The sequence below is a fragment of the Oncorhynchus mykiss genome, chromosome 6 (assembly GCF_013265735.2).
Source record: "Oncorhynchus mykiss isolate Arlee chromosome 6, USDA_OmykA_1.1, whole genome shotgun sequence".
Lineage (NCBI taxonomy): Eukaryota > Metazoa > Chordata > Actinopteri > Salmoniformes > Salmonidae > Oncorhynchus > Oncorhynchus mykiss.
Window position 1 is genome coordinate 44,410,766 of NC_048570.1, and position 25,490 is coordinate 44,436,255.

Here is a 25,490-nt window from a genome sequence, read left to right on the forward strand (position 1 = left end):
ACAGAATTACACATGGGATAAACAAACATACAGTCAATAACACAATAGAAAAATCTGTATACAGTGTGTGCAAAATGAGGCAAGGAGGTAAGGCAATAAGTAGGCCAATAGTGGTGAAGTAATTACAGTATAGCAATTTACACTGGAGTGATATGTGCAGATGAGGATGTGTAAGTAGAGAATACTGGTGTGCAAAAGAGCAGAAAAAAGAAAAAAATATGGGGATGAGGTATATATTTGGTTGGATGGGCTATTTACAGATGGGCTGTGTACAGCTGCAGCGATCGGTAAGCTGCTCTGACACCTGACGCTTAAAGTTAGTGAGGGAGATATGTCTATAGCTTCAATAATTTCTGCAATTCGTTCCAGTCATTGGCAGCAGAGAACTGAAAGGAAAGGCGGCCAAAGAAGGTGTTGGCCTGGGGTGTACCAGTGAAATATACCTGCTGGAGCGTGTGCTACGGGTGGGTGTTGCTATGGTGACCAATGAGCTGAGATAAGGCGGGATTTAAAAACTACAGGCCACAAATTACCCTGGTTTAAATTAAGATATTGATTTCTCACCTTTCTTGTACGGTCGTGAGAGGCCCCTTTGCTGTCATCTAGTGGACATATTGCTCTATTGCCCTCAGGTATGTTTAGACTGCGGCGGTCCATATTTGCTGTGATCTAGTGTACTATAAAATTGATGGCTCTCCTATTGTTACCACATTGCCCAGTCATATTCAAGGTTAGAACTACTTTTATAGGGGTCGGTGCTTCTAGCATTGATTTGCATTTTGATAACATATCTACAGTATTTCACTTTTTTCTATGTACAGTATTGCTTACTAGGTGTTGTCCTATGAATTCTGTAATCACTCCGTCTTCAAATCAGGGTTGATTGGAAAAAGCTGTTCAAAAGAGGACATTGACAAAGGCCATGCAGCCAAAATGCATCTGAGTTTTTAATCTTTGTTTCCATTGAACATGCCATACAAATACATTTTAATTAACTGTATGAAGAGAGAGCCTTGGTCTTCCTTTCTTTTTGACATACGTAGATTTGTTGGCCAATTCCTCCACCCTCCATGCACTCTTCAAATAGCCTAAATTCCATGTCAGTGACGGGCTGTTAAGTTAAAACCAGGACTCAAATTGACGGGGTATGAGAGGGTATGCCATAGGCCTACCTTTTATTAAAGAAAATGCAAAAAGCACAGGCACATTGTTAGTTTAAGATTTTGCAAAAATGTTATAAAGTGATCAATAACAGCACTTTGGTCCGCAATGCTTTATGTTAGAAACAAGCTGTAAAATACACTGGAAAGACATGAATGCATATGGGGGATATCATTGTTTAATTTCTTTGACATTCAGAGACTGAGCTACAATCTTTTATAGCCGAGGAGACAGAACATGGTTGCTTGGGAAGTAATCTAATTCTGTCACTATCAATTGATTAAGCTATTTACATTCTGTACAATAGAAGATGTTTAACCTCAGACAGCTTTTAGAAAACACTTGTTACCTCTGTTGGGTTAAGCCAAGGAAGAAGAGTAGCCAGCAGTTAAAACTTACATTTGTCTGTGTCGGTCGGCCTACTGTCTGGGGTGGAAAGGCAGGCCTACTGTCTGGGGTGGAAAGGTAGGCCTACTGTCTGGGGTGGAAAGGTAGGCCTACTGTCTGGGGTGGAAAGGTAGACCTAACTTTTGAAACTACCATGCTCAGATTCCTTACGACATTTCTGATTTCATTATTTGCAAACAGGGAGAGTTTCGTTGCAAATAAGACACACTGATTTGGCATTGGAGGAATATGATAAGATGAACACATAGATAGGCCTATCTCTCTGTCCATTCTTAGCCTGTAATTTCAGTAATTTGTGTGGTATTAAAAAATATTTTGTAAATACAGTATGTAAAATTATGCAGAATTGCATGACATTTTTACAAAAGGCTTTTTTTTCTCTCAGACCTGGAAATACAATGATAGATCAATTCAAAACTTTTCCCACCCCTACTGTGGTCCATAGTGGTCTGTGAACCCACAATCTTCTGGACCCCAAGCCATGTGTTGCCATGTAATGCTTACAGGACTAAGAACAGTTTCTAAAATGGCATAAGGCTCTGGTCTGTCCAAGAAGTGAGGTAAGGATGTTCTTTGCTATCCACTTTAGGTTTTCATTATTCTTTTGAGTATAGGGGGAGGGGGGGGTCACTTGTTATTTTTCAAACGTCTAGGGAGGGTTTAGGTCAAATAAACTTCGCTGAGGGGATGGCCATCCATTTTCATCTCAGAGAGGTCCGATTTTCTCTATCTAATTGCAAATAACATTCACACCCTAATTGGAGTGCCCAGGATTTTGTTTACTATATAACGTCTACCCCTGAGTCCAGGTTGAAAATATGAGTGTGATGGTCTGATGGGTAGGCCCTATTATCTGTACACATTTTCCAACACAGACCATATAGAAATGTACACAGTACAGATAGGATGTGAAAGCAATATATCATTTATACAGATCATGATGTTTCCAAAAATGCAATACCCATTTCCACAAGCTAAGATGTAAAAGTACAAGTACTGTAGTTCTTCAATACAATTGACAAGTTGTCTTGGTGCTGTAGGTGAGAAAGGTTGTCAATGCATTGTGCATTCAATTCACCTAGAATTCATAAACATCTGATATTCCAGATGCTTTGCTGTCTTGAAGAAAGTATTTCCTCTTGATGGTTCAAACCAGGCCACTAAGGAAATAAAAAATAAAAACAAAACTATATTAGTCTAACAACTAACTTGTTTCATTCAGACTCCCTTCATGGTTGGTGATTATCTCTAATAGAACAAACCATTGTAATGTTTCACTGCTTTGCTTTGCAAAAACAATATAGACTTTGGGTAGTTGCTTGGTAATGCAAAGTAATCAAATGGAAAACCTCTCACTTAGGCCTTTGGTTTTCTGAATGTGTTGATTCTTCCTCCATGTTTGACTCTGATGTTTGGGAATATGTCTTTTAAGGCAACGTACAAATCCTCAAAGTCCTGATTCACTGTTATGTCCTAGAGGTTATAGTATACAGAGACACAGAGACACACATCATCAGGTGAGTGGCTTTGCATCAATAGGTAGGTGGTGTGTTGTGAAAGGGTCATTCATCCAAGTGACAATAACACAAGTGAAAATCCATGACCTACAGAAAAGTCCAGGCACTCCATTGCTGATTCTGCGTTTCCCTGGATTGCTTTCAGGACTCCGTAACACCCGGCAGTCTGTATAGGATTCCTCCCCATCTGACCAAAGGCAGGTCAATTAACATAGAATCACCAAAGATAACGCTGGCAGATATTAATAGACATAGTATCAAATATCATTTTTTGTCTTTCTACGACCTTGTTTTTGGGGCTGCTTCTTGGGTGTTTATCTTGAAAAATATAGCGATGAGCCATTTTATCCCACTTTTACCAATTTCTCCCTCACGCATATCCCCCAATGCTTTCCATACTACAGCCAATCTCTTTTTTTCTGACTTACATTGAGTTTTTTTATTGTCTTGTTTACTTTGAGGCCCATGGTGAAGCGGATCGCACCTTCAGGGGGTATTCGATTGTTACTGTGGGAGATATAAAAAAACAAAACAATAAGTGTTGGGGGGGGGGGGGGGGGGGGCAAGCAATATAAAACTGTTGCCTTTCAAAGGACGTCTTCACATTTTGATATGATAGCAGTTATCTTGTAGAAAGTTTTGCAAACAAATTTCAACAGTAGTAAGTAGTCATCCGTCAAAATAAAAAGCTTTACGCCATACCGTACTGCCTATATTAGGACCATCTGTTTAATAACTTTCAATGTTACTTGAGAAAAGTGTATAAGCATAACAAGCAAATACAGGCAAAAACCTTTGTACCTTATATTGAGGTCCTCTAGAGTGTTGTTGTCTTTGAGAGCCTCTCCTAAAGCTACGGCTCCATCCTTACCCAGGCCGTTGTAAGACAGATCCAGTGTTCTGAGGAATATGTTGGCCTAGGACATGACAAGTGAATGGTATTATTACAAACTATTTCACAGTACTCCGGAACAGAATATCTGATTTTAACTGAGCTCATTTAGAGTTTCATGAAATCATTTGAACAAGATCAGATACTGTAGATGTTATCTCGGCAACCCAGAACCAAAATCTAGTGCCAGAGCTTGTACGTCTGTCCACAAGAGATTAGATGAAAAGCAAAGTTTTATCAAATATCATACTGTATAAATGGGTTGAAATTATCTATTATAAAGGTTATTACGTCTTGTGTTAGCCTCAGGCATTCACAAAGTGAGGACTAGGCATGTTACTGCAAAGCCGTCTGAAATCAACAGATACCTATCTATGTACTAGACCTAGATTTCATAACATGTACGCTAGGTTATATGATTTACCCCAAGGCCTTTAGCCAAAGCCACCGCTCCTTTCCCACGTATACAGTTCCAGGCCAGACTCAATGATCTCAGCCCTGTGTTCTCAGCGATAGCATGTCCCAGGACCTGACCTGATGAGAGAAAAATAAGCTGTGTCTCAATAGTCTTAAGTGGCCTCCTCAATGGCCTCCTCAGTTTTATGTGTCCCCCTTGTCTCCTCTTCTTGTCACCTGGAAGCAATATGGTGGATCCCTACCACTACCAGGAATTTGCTTTCACCTGTCCACCTTTCTTTTCTGTCAGTGTATATGAAGGAAAGGAGAGAAGGAGAGGAATGCCACTTGAAACGGAGATGCACCCCTAGAGAGTGGATTATCCTCGTTGAGGAGTAATGCATTTCTATCACAATGATCATGTCTCCTTTCAACACATAGTATTCACTGTTATAGACAGTGATGGCTCTCTATTTACCAAATTTTTCTCTGTGGAAAGGCAATAACAGTCAAGAAAAATGAATAAAATGTCAGTGTATCTTCAATGACACTGTTAATCATCATGGGTCAATATTCAAGACTGGTGTTCCTATGACAACGATCACAACGTATGAGAAAAGGATATATAATTTATTAAATCAGTGATGGGAAGAGTACTAAGTGTCTGATATGAGTGTATGATTCAAAACTAATACACACGGATCCTTTTAGAAGAGACAGTGAAGATAATACGAACACACACACTACCCCCTCCTCCCACACGTGGAAGACACTTCCCATGTGGAAAAAACATTTTATGTATATTTCTCAAGAATTCGAATTATACTAAAATGGTATTTGAATTAGAATTCCTGTAATTTCTTTACATAAAAAGTATATTTATAATGTATTTCAAGTATTCTTTTGCAACTACACTTCCACTTATTAACCACATCAGCTATTGTAAGTAGTCACGTAAAGGTCACCTTGATTGAAGCAGTTGTGGCCATAGCTACAAATTAGGGATGGGTCGTTCGCGAACGTGTCGGCTCTAAGAGCCGGCTCTTGTAGGTGAACATTGGGAGCCGGCTCACATATCAGAAGAGCCAAATCTTTTTATAAAAATATACAAATATTAAGATATGAATAATCAAAAGATTTAAATGAATAGAATGAACTAATTTAAAGAATGAAAAAATAAATAAAATAATATAGGCCTAAATGCTCAAGCGCACGCATTCGTTCTGACTGTCTGCTCAGACTAACAGCCTCACCTGTTGTTCCTGTCAATCAGACACACAGTGTCAACCAATGAACCAAAGATGGAGGGATGACTGAGCCAATTCACTCATAGTCACACACTTACCAGCCGAGGAGAGAGAGGAAGGACAGCTGTGAAAACAACAGCTGGAAAATTAGTAGGAAGCACAGTAGCATTTGGATGGATTTTAATAATGTAGACAATGTTAGAGCACGGTGTAGAACAAAATCTCATATAAAGCCGGTTCTACGCACAGCCTACACCGGCGAACTGTGCACCCAACTTTGAAGCTAGTTGTAGCGGAGCTTCGAGAAACTAGTGGGCCTCCTAGTGATAGTGGTGGAGCCAGCACCTCCACACGTGGAGATGTATCCACTCAGTCAAGTAGGCCTACTCTGCAACCCACAGCAACACAGTCTTCTATGGACCGGTTTATGCCAAAGTCTGTCTGTAGCAAAACAAGGCCAAATTGATATTACATTGGCTAAAATGATTGCCACCGATTTCCAATCATTTTCGATCGTGGAGGACAGAGGTTTAAGAAATTATAGGTTTAAGAAATCCAATGTACACAATTCTAAGCAGGAAACCCTTTCAAAATCACTTATTCCACAACTGTAAGAGAGCACACAGGCTTCAGTGCGGGAAAGAGTCTAAAAAGCTACTGCAGTTTGCCTGACATCAAGGGTAACCAGTTCTTACATGTTGTTTACAAACATGTCACTTCATTGAAGATTTTTCGATGTCTAGCTGTCTTCTGGACTGCTTTGTGTTCAGCGACAGACACCTCAGAGAACTTGGCAGAGGAACTGTTGAGAGTGGCCAGAGAATGGCAAGTAGATGGAAAAGTGGTCTGTTGTATTAGCGACAATGCAACTAACATAACCAAAGCCATGAAAATGTTCAAATGGACCCATCATCCATCTCTTGCCAACACAATCAACCTGATTGTAAGAGATGGTCTGTAGGTGATGAAGCCCACTGTGGACAAAGGGAAAGCAGCTGTGGAATACTTCCACAGGAGCACAGTAGGTGCTGAAAAACTAAAGTCTACACAACGCCGGATGGGGATAGCTGAGCTGGAACCCTTTGAGCAGGTCACTGTGGAGATCAGTGGAGAGAGGTACAGTAAGCAGTTATTACTACATCATTATTTAATCCAGTATTATATACAGTGCCTTGCGAAAGTATTCGCCCCCCTTGAACTTTGCGACCTTTTGCCACATTTCAGGCTTCAAACATAAAGATATAAAACTGTATTTTTTTGTGAAGAATCAACAACAAGTGGGACACAATCATGAAGTGGAACGACATTTATTGGATATTTCAAACTTTTTTAACAACTCAAAAACGGAGAAATTGGGCGTGCAAAATTATTCAGCCCCTTTACTTTCAGTGCAGCAAACTCTCTCCAGAAGTTCAGTGAGGATCTCTGAATGATCCAATGTTGACCTAAATGACTAATGATGATAAATACAATCCACCTGTGTGTTATCAAGTCTCCGTATAAATGCACCTGCACTGTGATAGTCTCAGAGGTTCGTTAAAAGCGCAGAGAGCATCATGAAGAACAAGGAACACACCAGGCAGGTCCGAGATACTGTTGTGAAGAAGTTTAAAGCCGGATTTGGATACAAAAATATTTCCCAAGCTTTAAACATCCCAAGGAGCACTGTGCACGCGATAATATTGAAATGGAAGGAGTATCAGACCACTGCAAATCTACCAAGACCTGGCCGTCCCTCTAAACTTTCAGCTCATACAAGGAGAAGACTGATCAGAGATGCAGCCAAGAGGCCCATGATCACTCTGGATGAACTGCAGAGATCTACAGCTGAGGTGGGAGACTCTGTCCATAGGACAACAATCAGTCGTATATTGCACAAATCTGGCCTTTATGGAAGAGTGGCAAGAAGAAAGCCATTTCTTAAAGATATCCATAAAAAGTGTTGTTTAAAGTTTGCCACAAGCCACCTGGGAGACACACCAAACATGTGGAAGAAGGTGCTCTGGTCAGATGAAACCAAAATTGAACTTTTTGGCAACAATGCAAAACGTTATGTTTGGCGTAAAAGCAACACAGCTCATCACCCTGAACACACCATCCCCACTGTCAAACATGGTGGTGGCAGCATCATGGTTTGGGCCTGCTTTTCTTCAGCAGGGACAGGGAAGATGGTTAAAATTGATGGGAAGATGGATGGAGCCAAATACAGGACCATTCTGGAAGAAAACCTGATGGAGTCTGCAAAAGACCTGAGACTGGGACGGAGATGTGTCTTCCAACAAGACAATGATCCAAAACATAAAGCAAAATCTACAATGGAATGGTTCAAAAATAAACATATCCTGTTAGAATGGCCAAGTCAAAGTCCAGACCTTAATCCAATCGAGAATCTGTGGAAAGAACTGAAAACTGCTGTTCACAAATGCTCTCCATCCAACCTCACTGAGCTCGAGCTGTTTTGCAAGGAGGAATGGGAAAAAATTTCAGTCTCTCGATGTGCAAAACTGATAGAGACATACCCCAAGCGACTTACAGCTGTAATCGCAGCAAAAGGTGGCGCTACAAAGTATTAACTTAAGGGGGCTGAATAATTTTGCACGCCCAACTTTTCAGTTTTTGATTTGTTAAAAAAGTTTGAAATATCCAATAAATGTCGTTCCACTTCATGATTGTGTCCCACTTGTTGTTGATTCTTCACAAAAAAATACAGTTTTATATCTTTATGTTTGAAGCCTGAAATGTGGCAAAAGGTTGCAAAGTTCAAGGGGGCCGAATACTTTCGCAAGGCACTGTATGTATATGAGCAGTATATGAGAATGTAGTATCAGTAGACCAAACATGATCCTGAACTAATAAGTTACTGTTCTCTCTTTTCAGCTATGTGACAGCCTCAAAAATGATACTCCTGTGTAAGGGTCTGCAGCGAATCACAGCCAGCCGCTAGAGAGAAGCAAATGTAACCACAGGACATGCGACAGAGTTGATGGACACCCTATGTTCATCAGCGGACAGAAAGTTCCACAGAATGGAATATAATCACATGCTATCAGAAACCTCTGCACTTGACCCCAGGTTTAAGAAGTTAGCCTTCAGTGATGCCAGAGCGATTGATGAGGCTCTTCAAAGAATAACCTCAGCAGCAGGGAGGGACAGCGCCAGCAGTCAGTTGGCTCAGGCACCAGGGCAACAGGAAGAAGAGGGATCAGATGGAGCAGAAGCACCAGCACTAGTGCCACAAACGTCTGCTGTTTGGATGCTGTTTGACGAGAGAGCAACTGGGGATTCAGCACGGAGGAATCCCTCAGCAGATGCCATAATGGAGGTCCGATCCTATTTGGAGGAGCCCCTCTGCAGATCCTCTGAGCTGGTGGAAGTACAAGGCCTCTGTCTACCCACGGCTTACTAAAGTCATGACAGGGAGACTCTGCATGGTGGCCACATCCATTCCCTCTGAGAGGGTCTTCTCAAAAATGGGACAAATAATTACTAAGAGAAGAAACCGCATCAGCCCCTCAAGTGAGGCAGCTTGCATTTCTGAATGCAAATCTCTCATAAAAGCAAAATATGGTCAGCATTGCTGTGTACTGCTGGTTATAACATGGCACTAAAGAAGAGAGATAAGAGGGACTAGTTTAATGTTTTAAGTGGGTTGCTGCAGTTTTGCACATTATTATTATTTTTTTTGATATGGTGCAATATTCCATTATTATGTTGTTCAGATTGTATTCGTTTTGAATGGTTAAATTTATATGCACTTTGTTTATATACATTAAAAATATATACATTAAATGCAAATGTTTAATAGCATAATTTTTCATAACAAACCAATGCATTTTTAAATACATTGTGGGTAAGGTAGTGTATGGTTTCATTTAATAATTGAATTAGAATTGTTTTAACACCAATCACTTTTCAAACAGTTCAACTTCAAAAATATACAAAACATATTGTTTCAAGAAGACAATAGGGAGAAAAAAATATATAGCTCTTAGCTCTTTTTGGTAAGCTGAGCCGAGCAAACTGCACCAGCTCACTGAAAAGAGCCAGACTTCCCATCAGTAGTGTAAATCACAAAGTGCATCATTGGGATTTCACTCTTTAGTTGTTCATATTATGGTAATACATTTACATTTTAATAAAAGATGTAATTTATAAGGTGTAATTAGAAGTACAACATTATTAAGTTTGAAATTGAACATCAAGACATTTAAATAAGCTAAATATGAGGAACAAGATCATGTAATAAATCAAAACATCAGCGGCAGAAAAGGATGCTGGGTAACATGCAAATTATTGTGCACATGTATCATTGAGGGGAGTGTGTTTTCATTAGTATATTTTCTTGAGATATAAAAAAGTATACTCTCAAGAAACATGTTCCTCAGCTGTGCATGTTGGCTTATGTGGAATAAACTTTCTCTGCACTCTTCTGAACAGGAATTCAGAAAGTACTTCAAAACTCATTATCGGCACTGAAACTACAGTGCCTTCCAAAACCATTCATACACCTTGGATTTCTTCACATTTTATTGTTACAAAGTGGGATTAAAATGGATTTAATTGTAATTTTTTTCCTTCAACAATCTACACAAAATACTCTAATCTCAAAGTGGAAGATTTCTCCCCCAAAAATTGTAAAGATTGATAGAAATAAAATCACTTAAAATGAATTTAATTGTATTTTCTTTGGTCAACACAAAATACTTTAATCTCAAAGTGGAAGATTTCTCCAAAAAAAAAAATGTACAAATTTATTGAAAATAAATAACTAAAATATAGTCATTGCACAAATATTCAACCCCCGGAGTCAATACATGTTAGAAACACCTTTGGCAGTGATTACAGCAGTGAGTCTCCTTGAGTAAGTCTTTACGAGCTTTATACACCTGGATTGTGCCCTTTATTATTTTCATAAATCTTCAATCTCTGTAAGATGTTGGTGCTCATGGCTACACAGCAATTTTCTAGTCTTGCAATAGATGTTCAATCAGATTTAAGTCAAAACTGTAAGTTGGCTACTCAGGAACATTCACTGTCTTCTTGGTGAGTGTAGATTGTGTTCTGAGTTATTGACCTACTGAAAGGTGACTTCCTCTCCCAGTGTCTGTTGTAAAGCAGACTGAATCAGGTTTTCCTCTAGGATTTCTCCTGCTCTTAGCTCAACCCGTTTCTTTTCTTCCGTTTCTTTATGTCAAGCATACCCATACCATGATGCAGCCGCCACCATGCTTTAAAATAAGGCGGCAGTTACTCAGTGATGTGTTATTGGATTTGCCCCAAACATAGGGCTTTGCATTTAGGCTTTTTCAATATTACTTCAGTGCCTTGTTACATACAAGATGTATGTTTTGGAATATTTTTATTCTGTATATTTATTCTTCTTCTTTTCACTCTGTCATTTAAGTTATTCATTGTGGAGTCACTACAATGTTGTTGATTCATCCTCAGTTTTCTCCCATTACAGCCACTGAACTCTGTAACTGTTTTACAATCACCAATGGCCTCATGGTAACATCCCTGAGCAGTTTCATTCCTGTGCTGCAGCTCATTTCAGAAGGTCCTACTTGCCTTGTCTTTGATGTGTCTGGGTCGTTTAATACATAATCCACAGCATAATTATTAACTTGACCTTATTAAAGAGATATTCAATGTCTGATTTGATATTGTTACCGATCTACCAATCACTGACTGCCCTTTTTATGAAGCTTTCGAAAGGCTCCCTGGTCTTTGTAGTTGAACATGTGCTTGAAACTCAATATACGACTGAGGGACCTTACAGATGTTGTATGTATGGGGAACATGTCAATCCCTATTATTTCACACAGAGTCCATGTAACATATTCTGTGATTTGTTAAGCCAAATTTGACTCCTGCAGTAATTTAGGCTTGCCTAAACAAAGGAGCTGAATACTTACGCAATGACTATATTTTAGTTATTTAATTTTTATTAATCTTATACTTTGACTTTGACATTGCAGAGTATATTGAGTTCGTTGTTGACAAAAAATGACAGTTAAATCAATTTTAATGCCACTTTGTAATGCAGTAAAATGTGAAGGAATCCAAGGGGTATGAATGCTTTTGCAAGGCACTGCCTACTTGGTGTACTTGATCACTCACAGAGTTACATAAAAAAAAAATGCTTCAACTTAAAAACAGTGTGTATTTTCAATTAATATAATAAATTACAATTAGTGTTTGAAATTTAAGTACAGTTTTAATGAGTGTGTTTAAGTTTACTGTATATTTCTAGTGTACTAAAAGTGTCATGTATTGTCATGTTGTGTCTTGTTTCTGTCCTTTCCCTTCACCCTGTCTCCCTCTGCTGGTCGTTATTAGGTTACCTTTTCTCCCCCTCTTTCCCCCAGCTGTTCCTTGTCTCCTCCTAACTACCTCGTCACCCCTTTTCCCACCTGTTCCCTTTTTCCCTCTGATTAGTCCTCTATATCTCTCTCTGTTTTTGTTTCTGTCTTTGTCGGATTCTTGTTTGTGTTATTCATGCCTGAACCAGACTATCGTCATGTTTGCTGCAACCTTGTCCTGTCCTGTCGGAATCTGCCGGTCCATCTGAGCCTACGTATGTTTTGTTATTAAAGAAGCCCTGTTTACGTTAGTTCGCTTTTGGGTCCTCATTCATGCACCATAACAGAAGAATCCGACCAAGAATGGACCCAGCGACTTCGGATCCTCTCCACTCAGCCGTCGAGATCCAGGGAGCGATGCTAGGCAGACACGAGCAGGAATTGTCTGCTGCTCGACATGCCGTTGAGACCCTGGCCACCCAAGTCTCCAACCTCACAGAACAGGTTCACCATCTCCGCCTCGATCCACCGGCCACTTCCAGGGCTTTCGAATCTCCGGAGCCCAGAATCAATAACCCGCCGTGTTACTCTGGGGAGCCCACTGAATGCCGCTCGTTCCTCACCCAGTGTGATATTGTGTTTTCTCTCCAGCCCAACACTTACTCCAGGAGCACTGCTCGTGTCGCCTACGTCATATCTCTCCTTACTGGACGGGCTCGTGAGTGGGGCACGGCAATCTGGGAGGCAAGGGCTGAGTGTACTAACCAGTATCAGGACTTTAAGGAGGAGATGATACAGGTTTTTGATCGATCTGTTTTTGGGGAGGAGGCTTCCAGGGTCCTGTCTTCCCTATGTCAAGGTAATCGATCCATAACAGACTACTCTATTGAGTTTCGCACTCTTGCTGCCTCCAGTGGCTGGAACGAGCCGGCTTTGCTCGCTCGTTTTCTGGAGGGTCTCCGCGCAGAGGTAAAGGATGAGATTCTCTCCCGGGAGGTTCCTTCCAGCGTGGATTCCTTGATTGAACTCGCTATTCGCATTGAGCGACGGGTTGATCTTCGTCACCGAGCTCGTGGAAAGGAGCTCGCGTTCTCCGTTACCCCCCTCCCCGCATCACTACCATCTTCCTCTGCCGGCTCGGGTGCTGAGCCTATGCAGCTGGGAGGTATCCGCATCTCGACTAAGGAGAGGGAACGGAGAATCACCAACCGCCTCTGTCTCTATTGCGGTTCTGCTGGTCATTTTGTCACTTCATGTCCAGTAAAAGCCAGAGCTCATCAGTAAGCGGAGGGCTACTGGTGAGCGCTACTACTCCTGTCTCTCCTTCAAGATCTTGCACTACCTTGTCGGTCCATCTACGCTGGACCGGTTCGTCAGCTTCCTGCAGTGCCTTAATAGACTCTGGGGCGGAGGGCTGTTTTATGGACGAGACCTGGGCTCGGGAACATGACATTCCTCTCAGACAGTTAAGGGAGTCCACGGCCTTGTTCGCCCTGGATGGTAGTCCTCTCCCCAGGATTCAGCGTGAGACGCTACCTTTAACCCTCACTGTTTCTGGTAATCATAGCGAAACCATTTCTTTTTTAATTTTTCGTTCACTTTTTACACCTGTTGTTTTGGGCCATCCCTGGCTAGTTTGTCATAATCCTTCCATTAATTGGTCTAGTAATTCTATCCTCTCCTGGAACGTCTCTTGTCATGTGAAATGTTTAATGTCTGCTATCCCTCCTGTTTCCTCTGTCTCTTCTTCACAGGAGGAGCCTGGTGATTTGACAGGGGTGCCGGAGGAATATCACGATCTGCGCACGGTGTTCAGTCGGTCCAGGGCCACCTCTCTTCCTCCACACCGGTCGTATGATTGTAGTATTGATCTCCTTCCGGGAACCACTCCCCCCCGGGGTAGACTATACTCTCTGTCGGCTCCCGAACGTAAGGCTCTCGAAGATTATTTGTCTGTAGCTCTTGCCGCCGGTACCATAGTCCCCTCCTCCTCTCCCGCCGGAGCGGGGTTTTTTTTTGTTAAGAAGAAGGACGGGTCCCTGCGCCCCTGCATAGATTATCGAGGGCTGAATGACATAACAGTGAAGAATCGTTATCCGCTTCCTCTTATGTCTTCAGCCTTCGAGATCCTGCAGGGAGCCAGGTTTTTCACTAAGTTGGACCTTCGTAACGCTTACCATCTCGTGCGCATCAGGGAGGGGGACGAGTGGAAGACGGCGTTTAACACTCCGTTAGGGCACTTTGAATACCGGGTTCTTCCTTTCGGCCTCGCTAACGCTCCAGCTGTCTTTCAGGCATTAGTCAATGATGTCCTGAGAGACATGCTGAACATCTTTGTTTTCGTTTACCTTGACGATATCCTGATTTTTTCACCGTCACTCCAGATTCATGTTCAGCACGTTCGACGTGTCCTCCAGCGCCTTTTAGAGAATTGTCTTTTTGTGAAGGCTGAGAAGTGCTCTTTTCATGCCTCCTCCGTCACATTTCTCGGTTCTGTTATTTCCGCTGAAGGCATTAAGATGGATCCCGCTAAGGTCCAAGCTGTCATTGATTGGCCCGTCCCTAAGTCACGCGTCGAGCTGCAGCGCTTTCTCGGCTTCGCGAACTTCTATCGTCGTTTCATCCGTAATTTCGGTCAGGTGGCAGCTCCTCTCACAGCCATAACTTCTGTCAAGACGTGCTTTAAGTGGTCCGTTTCCGCCCAGGGAGCTTTTGATCTCCTCAAGAATCGTTTTACATCCGCACCTATCCTTGTTACACCTGACGTCACTAGACAGTTCGTTGTCGAGGTTGACGCGTCAGAGGTGGGCGTGGGAGCCATTCTTTCTCAGCGCTCCCTCTCTGACGACAAGGTCCACCCTTGCGCGTATTTTTCTCATCGCCTGTCGCCGTCGGAACGTAACTATGATGTGGGAAACCGCGAACTGCTCGCCATCCGCTTAGCCCTAGGCGAATGGCGACAGTGGTTGGAGGGGGCGACCGTTCCTTTTGTCGTTTGGACTGACCATAGGAACCTTGAGTACATCCGTTCTGCCAAACGACTTAATGCGCGTCAGGCGCGCTGGGCGCTGTTTTTCGCTCGTTTCGAGTTCGTGATTTCTTATCGTCCGGGCTCTAAGAACACCAAGCCTGATGCTTTATCTCGTCTCTTCAGTTCTTCAGTAGCCTCCACTGACCCCGAGGGGATTCTCCCTGAGGGGCGTGTTGTCGGGTTGACTGTCTGGGGAATTGAGAGGCAGGTAAAGCAAGCACTCACTCAAACTCCGTCGCCGCGCGCTTGTCCTAGGAACCTTCTTTTCGTTCCCGTTCCTACTCGTCTGGCCGTTCTTCAGTGGGCTCACTCTGCCAAGTTAGCCGGCCATCCTGGCGTTCGGGGTACGCTTGCTTCCATTCGCCAGCGTTTTTGGTGGCCCACCCGGGAGCATGACACGCGTCGCTTCGTGGCTGCTTGTTCGGTCTGCGCGCAGACTAAGTCCGGTAACTCCCCTCCTGCCGGCCGTCTCAGGCCGCTTCCCATTCCCTCTCGACCGTGGTCTCACATCGCCTTAGATTTTGTCACCGGACTGCCTTCGTCAGCGGGGAAGACTGTTATTCTTACGGTTGTCGACAGGTTCTCTAAGGCGGCTCATTTTATTCCCCTTGCTAAGCTTCCTTCTGCTAAAGAGACGGCACAAATCATCATCGAGAATGTTTTCAGAATTCATGGCCTTCCGTCAGACGTCGTTTCGGACAGAGGTCCGCAATTCACGTCTCAATTTTGGAGGGAGTTTTGCCGTTTGATTGGGGCTTCCGTCAGTCTCTCTTCCGGCTTTCACCCCCAGTCTAACGGTCAAGCAGAACGGGCCAATCAGACTATTGGTCGCATCTTACGCAGTCTTTCTTTTCGCAACCCTGCGTCTTGGTCAGAACAGCTCCCCTGGGCAGAATACGCCCACAACTCGCTTCCTTCGTCTGCGACCGGGCTATCTCCTTTTCAGAGTAGCCTCGGGTACCAGCCTCCGCTGTTCTCATCTCAGTTCGCCGAGTCCAGCGTCCCCTCCGCTCAGGCTTTTGTCCAACGTTGCGAGCGCACCTGGAAGAGGGTCAGGTCTGCACTTTGCCGTTATAGGGCGCAGACTGTGAGGGCTGCTAATAAGCGCAGAACTAAGAGTCCTAGATATTGTCGCGGTCAGAGAGTTTGGCTCTGCACTCAGAACCTTCCCCTTAAGACCGCTTCTCGCAAGTTGACCCCGCGGTTCATTGGTCCGTTCCGTATTGCTCAGATCATTAATCCTGTCGCAGTTCGACTTCTTCTTCCGCGATATCTTCGTCGCGTCCACCCGGTCTTCCATGTCTCCTGTGTCAAGCCCGTTCTTCGCGCCCCCGCTCGTCTCCCCCCCCCCCCCCATCCTTGTCGAGGGCGCACCCATCTACAGGGTCCGTAGGATTTTGGACATGCGTCCTCGGGGCCGTGGTCATCAGTACCTAGTAGATTGGGAGGGGTACGGTCCTGAGGAGAGGAGTTGGGTTCCCTCTCGGGACGTGCTGGACCGTGCGCTGATCGATGATTTCCTCCGTTGCCGCCAGGTTTCCTCCTCGAGTGCGCCAGGAGGCGCTCGGTGAGTGGGGGGGTACTGTCATGTATTGTCATGTTGTGTCTTGTTTCTGTCCTTTCCCTTCACCCTGTCTCCCTCTGCTGGTCGTTATTAGGTTACCTTTTCTCCCCCTCTTTCCCCCAGCTGTTCCTTGTCTCCTCCTAACTACCTCGTCACCCCTTTTCCCACCTGTTCCCTTTTTCCCTCTGATTAGTCCTCTATATCTCTCTCTGTTTTTGTTTCTGTCTTTGTCGGATTCTTGTTTGTGTTATTCATGCCTGAACCAGACTATCGTCATGTTTGCTGCAACCTTGTCCTGTCCTGTCGGAATCTGCCGGTCCATCTGAGCCTACGTATGTTTTGTTATTAAAGAAGCCCTGTTTACGTTAGTTCGCTTTTGGGTCCTCATTCATGCACCATAACAAAAAGACTGAAAAAAAATATGAATATAAAGTACACTTTTAATAAGTGTATGGAAGTGCAATGATATTATATTTATAGTATATTTCACATATACTAGAAAAATACATCTCGTATTTGAAGTATATTTTTAGAATTTTTTTGAACTGTAAAAATGTGTATATATTCAATTTCTCAGGCCTTGCCTGAAGCCCCACGGTCTGGTTTGTCATTTACTCTGCGTCAGGTAAAGGTTTTTGTTACAAATCTCATCCACAATCACATCCTAATTGAGTGGGCTCATAATGAAGGAGATTTCTTGACCTTTGAATGCCACAATCTGCTACAAAATATGTGGTCTGTGTCTAGCCGCTCTGCATCAATATGTCACCACCGGTGTGTGTCTGTGTGTTTCATAAACTCACTGGCTGCAGTCTTTTCAGTTGTCTGGAACAGATTTCCGTTGTTTTCTACGCCCCACTGGATAGCGATAAACTGATACATTTGAGCGATTGATAAGGGAATTTAGAGCTTGAAATTGAAGTGATTCACTTTTGTTACATGAATTTGTTTATCTAACATGCAAGTGCTGTGAACTACACCAGAGGTGACTGTAGAGTGGAGGTTGTTATCCAGTATTCTTTAGAAAAATAACTGTAATTTCTCTGAGACCCTCAATGAAATGAACTTCTTGAATGGAAAAAAAAATCCTCATCCAAGAATAGGAAGACGTCATGTTGTTTAGGGCCTATATTGGAATTTGTTATGCTCTTTCAAAGTGTCTCAAAACAGCCCAACTTTATGTCTTAAGATGTCTTGAAGGTTACGGCTGGGTATGCTTTTTACAACATCTGTTGAGTGTTCCTCAAAGCTCTGATCTCAGACCACTACTGCTCTAATTCTAATCATAAACTGGGTGGTTCGAGCCCTGAATACTGATTGGCTGACAACCATTGCATATCAGACCGTGTATCACAGGTATGACAAAACATTTACTTTTACTGCTCTAATTACGTTGGTAACCAGTTTATAATAGCAATAAGGCACCTCGGGGGTTTGTGGTATATGGCCAATATACCACACCCGCTCGTACCATATTGCTTAAATGCACAATTCCTCTCCAATTACCACCTCACACAATACAAGACACACAACTATTAAATGCTGTACCTCCCATGGTGTTGTGGCTGAGGTGGGTACCCTACCCAAACTCTTTCCCTCTCTGTCACCTCTTCATCCCCTTCATGCCCAGGGTATCCAACCCCTAATGTACTGTATGTATGTAAGTCCAGGGTTTGGGTTAGATAGACACACTACTACAACCCTACTGTACCTGCTGTGTCTCCCATCATGTTGTGGCTAAGGTCTCTCTCACACACACACACACACACACACACACACACACACACACACACACACACACACACACACACACACACACACACACACACACACACACACACACACACACACACACACACACACACACACACACACACACACACACACATACATACACACACATACACACACAGTGCCCAAACCCTACCTGCTGCATCTCCTATGGTGTTGTGACTGAGGTCTAGGGTCTCCAGCTTGGTGTTGGAGGTCAGGGTCTGGGCCAGGTGTTGTGCGGCCCGGTCAGCCAGCTCGTTCCCAGACATGCTGAGTGAGACCAGTGTGGTGTTCTCCTGCAGCATACTGGACAGGGTCTGGGCACCACAATCCCCCAGCCTGTTCTCCCCCAGGTCCACCTCTGAGAAGGAGACACACATGTCACAGAGAGGTCTGAGGTCATACAGGGTTAGAGTAGAGCAGAAGGTTGAGCTGTTAGTTGTTGTTTGTGAGTATCTGTCCTATCCTCTTATATGGTATAGGTTGCCATTAATGTATTCATCCTGTTGTAATGTTGTCTGCCTGCCACATTATAAAGATTATTCAATTGATTTGTATTTGTTGAAACCACTTTGTTCTCTCATCAAAGCTACAATGTATAAAATCTAATGTAATCGAATGAGTCATCTGCCATCTTTTGTTCAGGTGAGATACATCACCTTAAAGCATCACATTCCACTTTCGTTGGCAGCAGTTAACCTATTATTCTAATAGCAGTGTCATTAAGGCATTGTGAATTACATTTATTAGTTCTGAATTAGAACCATTGGAATTGTGGTTGTGGATTTAATGACACACTCAGCGGTGAAACAATTTCTCCCTTGGATCATGAACTGTGTACGGAGCTTGCTGCTAGCTAGATACTGACTGAATGTTAAATAGGTCCCTAGGTGTCGAGGCACGACAAGGATGGCAGTGAGTGAGGTCGGCGCGCGGATGGGTGTGGGTGGCACCGCCGCCTTCCTGAGTCCCCTGGGCCTCGGATTGGAGGTTGGTGGAGTGCCCACCTGTGATGTAACAGTTCTCCTTTAACATCTCGGCCATGGCAGCCCCGCCAGTCCCTTCCATGCAATTATCCCTGAGGTTCAGCTTCAGGAGGGAAGTGTTGGTTACCAAGGAAACCGCCAGTGCTTTGGTGCCCTACAGAACACATTTCACACAAAGACTATTTTGTTTGTTTCTCTCTCTCTCTTTTCTCTTTTTCTCTCTCTTTCGTCTCCTGTTGTTTTTTCCCCCTCTTTTTTAAAAATGGAAATAGGATGTGCTCTCGAGAGCAGGTGTGTGCCTGTATGTGTGGGTTTTTGCCTCTTTTACCAGGTACCTATTATGAAAACACCTCACCCATCTAATGGGTGCCAGAATGACCTTGTTCTTTATTGAAGGACCTCTCATATCCGCTAGGCTTTTGTTGCACAGTTTAATAATAAAATAGATGCTCCGTGGTTTAGACTAATGAAGCAGACAGAGATCACATGGAGGGAGGCGTGGGTTCAGGGAATGAGACAGTCTAAGAAATGATAGTTTTGCCTGGCTAAAGAGAGAGTACATGGCTGTGCAGATGATATGAAAGATACCTTTTATCTTAGCTTCAGGCTCCAGTCAGTCAGACGTATCAGTACATTTGGTGTTAAATAGTATGCAGAACATACAACTATCTACTTAGCATTTAGATAACAAGCATATGGCTGGCTACTGTGGTTTTTCCAGTGCTGTTTTAAGTGCACAGCTTTTGCAGATGCAAGGTAGCATTAGCCTCAATGATACAGAGTTAAGTAAAGAGTAACTGAATGAGGGAGAGACCGTGGAAGGGAAACGTTTTGCATTATTAAACAGGGCACTGGCCTGGTCAGTCTTACCTGAGGCCCGAGGCCATGGTGCATCATGGTTAGCTCAGTATTGCCCATGTGTTTCAGGAAATAGGATACAGGGACTACGTTGAACATTCTACACGCCTCCTTGTATCGAGTCTGGCCCGTCGGGTCATACGCCTCCTTCACATCTGCAACAGAACCAAGCAGACACAATACATATATACTTTAGCTGGGCTTGAATGAACTTGCCTGACACAATGTCTCAAGTTTTAAGTAGAATATAAACACACAGGAAGTAGAAGAAGGTAAGTATGCTACAGGGTCAGTGCCAATACCATATTTATAATGTGAAGGGATACTGGAGTGGTAGGGGAAGATATGTTTAGAGGTAAGGTGGCTAGGCATCAGGATATATGATAAACAGAGTAGCAGCAGCGTATATGATGTTTCTATGTGAGTGTGTGTGTGTCTAGATTCAGTAGGAATGTGTGTGCGTGTTATGTGTGTGAGCAAATTAAGTGTGTGTGTGTGTGTGTATTGGAGTGTCAGTGTGAATGAGTGAGTGTGTAGAGTGAGTATGCGAGTGTGCATATAGTCAGTGCAAAAATACAAAATGAAATAGAAGGGTCAGTGCAGACAGTCCGTGTAGCCATTTTGTTTGCTATTTAGCAGTCTTATGGTTTGGGGATAGAAGCTGTTAAGGAGCCTGTTGGTGTCAGAGTTGTTGCACTGGTATCGCTTGCTGTGCGGAAGCAGTGACAACAGTCCATGGCTTGGGTGGCTGGAGTCTTCAACAAATTCCCGGGCCTTCCTTTCACACTGACTCATATGGTCCTTGACGGCAGGGAGCTCGACCACAGGAGAGTGATGTACTGGGCTGTCCACACCACCATCTGTAGCACCATGCAATCAAGGGGGATGCAGTTGCCATACCAAGCATTGATGCAGCCAGTCAAGATGCTCTCAATGGTGCAGCTGTATAACTTTTTGAGGATTTGCTTGAGTGTGGACCATTTTATGTCCTTAGTGATTTGGACACAGAGGAACTTGAAGCTCTCGACCCGCTCCATTGCAGCCCTCCCCCTCCCCACATTTCCTGTAGTCCACAATCAGCTCCTTGATCTTACTGACATTGCGGGGGCGACTATTTCCTGGCACCACTCTGCCAGGTCACTGACCTCCTCCCTGTAGGCTGTCTCATCGTCGCCGGTGATTGTGTCATCAGCAAACTTGATGATGATGTTGGAGTCATGCGTGGCCATGCAGGCGTCGGTGAACAGAGAGTACAGGAGGAGACTAAGCACACACCACTGCGGGGCCCCCGTGTTGAGGTTCAATATGGCAGAACTGATGTTGCCTGGTGTTGGCCCATCAGGAAGTCCAGGATCCAGTTGCAGAGGGAGGTGGTCAGTCCCGGGGTCCCAAGCCTGTTGACGAGTTTGGAAGGGACTATGCTCTAATCAATTAACAGCATTCTCACATAGGTATTCCTCTTATCTAGGTGGGCTAGGGAAGTGTGGAGTACAATTGAGATTGCTTCGTCTATGGATCTGTTGGCGCGGTATGCAAATTGGAGTGGGTCTAGGGTGTCTAAGATGATGAAGTTGATGTGTGCCATAACCAACCTTTCAAAGCACTTCATGATTACAGATGTGAGTGCTACAGGGTGGTTGTCATTGTAGCAGGTAGCCTTAGAGTTCCTGGGAACAGGAATGATGGTGGTCAGCTTGAGATGGGGATCACAGACTGGGACAAGGAGAGGTTGAAAATGATCGTGAATATGCCTACCAGCTGTTCTGCGCATGCTCTGTGAACGTTCCCTGTGATACCGTCCAGCACCACCGCCTTACGAGCGTTGACCTGGACTGCCACCTGCGGGCGTTTGAGCCTGTGCAATAGGATTCTACCTTGTTCCTATATTGTCCTCTTGCTTGTTTGATGGCTCTGCGAAGGTTGCAGCGGGACATCTTGTACTTGTTCGTATCCTCAGCCGTAGCCCTGTCCTTCAGTTTAGCACCAACCTCGGTGTTAATCCAGGGATTTTGAATGGGGAAGCGGTGAAACTTCACTGTGGGGAAGTCAGCGATGCATTTCCTAATGAAGCTGGTGACGGCGGTGGTTAGCTAGTTGATGCTATTGGCGGAGTCCTGGAACATATTCCAGTCAGCGCTAGCAAAGCAGTCTTGTAGCGTAGCATCCGATTTAGAGGGCCATTTCTCAACAGAGTGCATCACGGGTGCTTCCTGTTTGAGCTGCTGCTTGTAAACAGGAAGCAGGAGTATAGAGTCATGATCTGCTTTGCCAAAGGGGTGATGAGGGAGGGCCTTGTACGCTTGTTTGTGGGTAGAGTAACAGCGGTCTAGGACATTATCACCTCTAGTGGCGAAGGAGATGTGTTGATGGAAGTTGGGCATTGTGTCTTAATGACGCAGAATTCAATTCACCGCCAACAAGGAAAGCAGCCTCTAGAGGCAATGTTTTCTGCTTGTTTATAGCCTCGTACAGTTCATTAAGTATTAGCTTGTTGTTTTTCTTGTCCTGAGGTGGAATATTTACAGCAGTCACGATAACAGCTGGAACCTCTCTCAGGAGGTAGAAGGGTATTCCAAGACGGGTTAACAATGGGTCAAGACTTAGAGACGCAAGAGTCAGCACAACATTTGCTGTTGATGAAGCGGCATACCCCTCCCCTCTCGATTTCCCTGAATCCAATATCCTCTGCTCGGTGAATGGAGAATCCATCAAACTGTATTGCCTTGGGGGGTATCTTGTCCGAAAGCCATGCTTCAGAATGGCAGAGAGTCCCGTTGAAAGCAAATCTGCGATCGGAGGTCATCCATCTTATTATCAAGAAACTGGAAATTGGCCAATAGAATGGAGGGCGGTTTTCCCTTCACCTTAATCTCCCCAGGGTTCTCCCTCTCCTGTCTCTTTTTTGCTGACGTTTCCTCTTGAATTACACAAAGAGCCCAGGGCAGATGAGTTGAAGTGGACGTTGAAGCCAGAATTGAGGTTAGTAACATGATGTTCAAAAGTTATTTTCGAGCATAATAAATAATAACGAATGCATTCTGTGCAAAATAAATAAAGATAAACGGCAAAATAGTTGGGTCAGAGCTCACAAGACGGCAGCCATACAGTACGGCGCCATCTTGAAAATGGAACCAATAGAATAGTCCCAACACAGCAATCTCCATCCACTGAGCACTTCAGACAAACTAAAGCAAATGCTCAAAATATTTGAAAGATTTCAAATAGTATCTGAACCCAGATCTAAACCAGCAATACGTTTCTCCAGAGCCGCTCACTATCAAAACATTGAGTTAAAGGACTTGGCATCTCTGCATATCCCTCTGAGACATTCTAAGCTGTCAATGTGACTTTGGTCGTTAAAGTCCCTTGTGGTTGATTTTACCACGTCTGGGGACTGGGTAGTGGGTTCTAGCTCATTCATGTACCAGATGGCCTTCACTTATGGTGAAAGAGGCCTTACTACAAAGCCTAGATGAAGTCATTAAGATGCAGAACAGGAATATATGTTTGAGCAGGAGTGTGTGTAGGTGTTTGTTTCTGCCATCCCTTCAACTGATCAGTAGGAAAAGCGAAGAGGGGGAGGGGAAGTGAGAGATGGAAAGAGAGAGAGAGACTTATTGGGACAGTTGCTCATGTTCAATGCATGATCTAAATATGATCAAATGATCACAGTGGGGCTTCAGAAATAAGATTAGGTTTATTTTCTATGAAAGAGTGAGAGGGAATATGAAATTATAAACGATGTCTTTCCAGAAAGTGAGAGAGAGAGAGAGAGAGAGAGAGAGGGATACAAACAGAAAGAGCATGTGAAAGTGTGATGATCTATCAGAGATGAAAAGGTTCATGTCAAACACGACTCATCAGTTAGCCATTTCTCAGAAATGAGAGTGGCAAACCACACGCACGCTCTGCCCCTTAGCTCTCGTACACCCTTTATCAGAACTTGTGATTCACCTACCTTTCTCTCACTCTCTCTTTTATTAAGAACTCGCAGCGCTATGATGTGCTACCTACCTCCCAGCTCCAAGTCTGTGTCATAGTCCTCATCTGAAGCTGTGATGACACATTCCTTCCCCCTCTCCTGTGAGTCTCCATCGCCAACGCCACTGCCCTCTTCTTCCTCCTCCTCCCCCTCATCCTCCTTTCTCTCACCCCTGACTGACACCTCCCCCTCAGGGCTAGAGTGGCGGCCGGACCCTGACCGGGTCACTGTCTGCAGCAGGGAGTGGGAGAGAATGTGGCTGAGGCTCAAAGAAAAGACACTTTGATCATACTGTAGCAGCTGGTTTTAGAATAATAGTGGAGACATCCCTGTATTAGAGATGTACTGTAAGTACAGGGCGGCATAACTCAAACTCTCGAGAGCTGTAGTACGCAGGTATTTATTCATGCCTTTTAACCAGAGGCGAATCAAGCAAACCAGTAGGACTGTGTCCCTCAAAGTGGATATTGACAAACGTAAAAGACAAGTGACGAAAAAACATTTTCCAGTGACACACTACCAAATCTATATCCTCCATCTATTAATCTCTCAAGTCAGATCCACCTGCTCATTTACCTGTCTGTCAACACTTCCCCTACTGAAAGCTTTCCTGGGTCTGCTGGGTGGTCGGCTCCCTATCCCACCCAGCTGCGCTCTCTCGCTCTCCGTCTCCGCGTCATCATCCTCCAGCACAGACGGCAGCAGGGACTCTTTGGCCAACTTCTTCCCAACGACCATGGTTCCAACACAATGTCTTCCACCCAATATATGTTGTTGCTTGTAAGCTTTCACAGGTAGTTTTGCTAGTTTGAATGTGCTGATGTAAATCTAAGTGTGTTAGAAATCAGTGCAGTAAACTTTTTGGCTGCTGCCGCAACATACCTTGGCTCAGTAGGAGGGTCAACCTAGTAAAAACTATTGACTGGCAAGCTATTCAGCTAATTAGGAAGTTGTGGGCTTTTCACTCTGGCTCACACCCACCAATCCACAGGAGGCTGAGGACACAGGGGCTGATTTAATGTTGGACTAATTTACTTTGTTGTTAGGTTACCATGGTGCTGAATTGTATCTCTAGCTGAGTGCCACTGCCTACACTTTGCATCTCGGTGCCTGTATTGTACCAGAGTCCCTACCCTGTTGTGAAGGCTTTGAGAATGACAACAAGAGCAGGAAGCGCACAGAGCTGGCTAGATTGCAGTAATTATAAATCAGTTCAATACAGCAAAAGGCACAGGACATGGATTGTACACAATAGATCTCCTATACATACTTAATCTTAGAAACTGCCTGAGCGCAGGTAACGCTCAACAACAATCCAAGCTGACCTTAAACTCCACTATCCACATCTTACTCATTTTTGGTCCCATGACACT

General features: G+C 43.9%; 1 protein-coding gene across 1 annotated transcript; it reads right to left on the reverse strand.

Moving 5' to 3' along the window:
- Positions 1–930: 930 nt before the first annotated feature.
- On the reverse strand, positions 931–25,009 carry lrrc74b (leucine rich repeat containing 74B). The gene is made up of 11 exons (XM_021606593.2): positions 24,694–25,009; positions 24,150–24,348; positions 20,148–20,290; positions 19,299–19,431; positions 18,446–18,652; positions 4,403–4,512; positions 3,888–4,003; positions 3,515–3,593; positions 3,178–3,273; positions 2,926–3,042; positions 931–2,729 (listed from the first exon to the last, which is right to left on the reverse strand). Exons 1-10 carry the CDS (start codon positions 24,853–24,855, stop codon positions 2,926–2,928), a joined length of 1,362 nt encoding a protein of 453 aa, XP_021462268.2. The 5' UTR covers positions 24,856–25,009; the 3' UTR covers positions 931–2,729.
- Between the last annotated feature and the right edge of the window lie 481 nt (positions 25,010–25,490).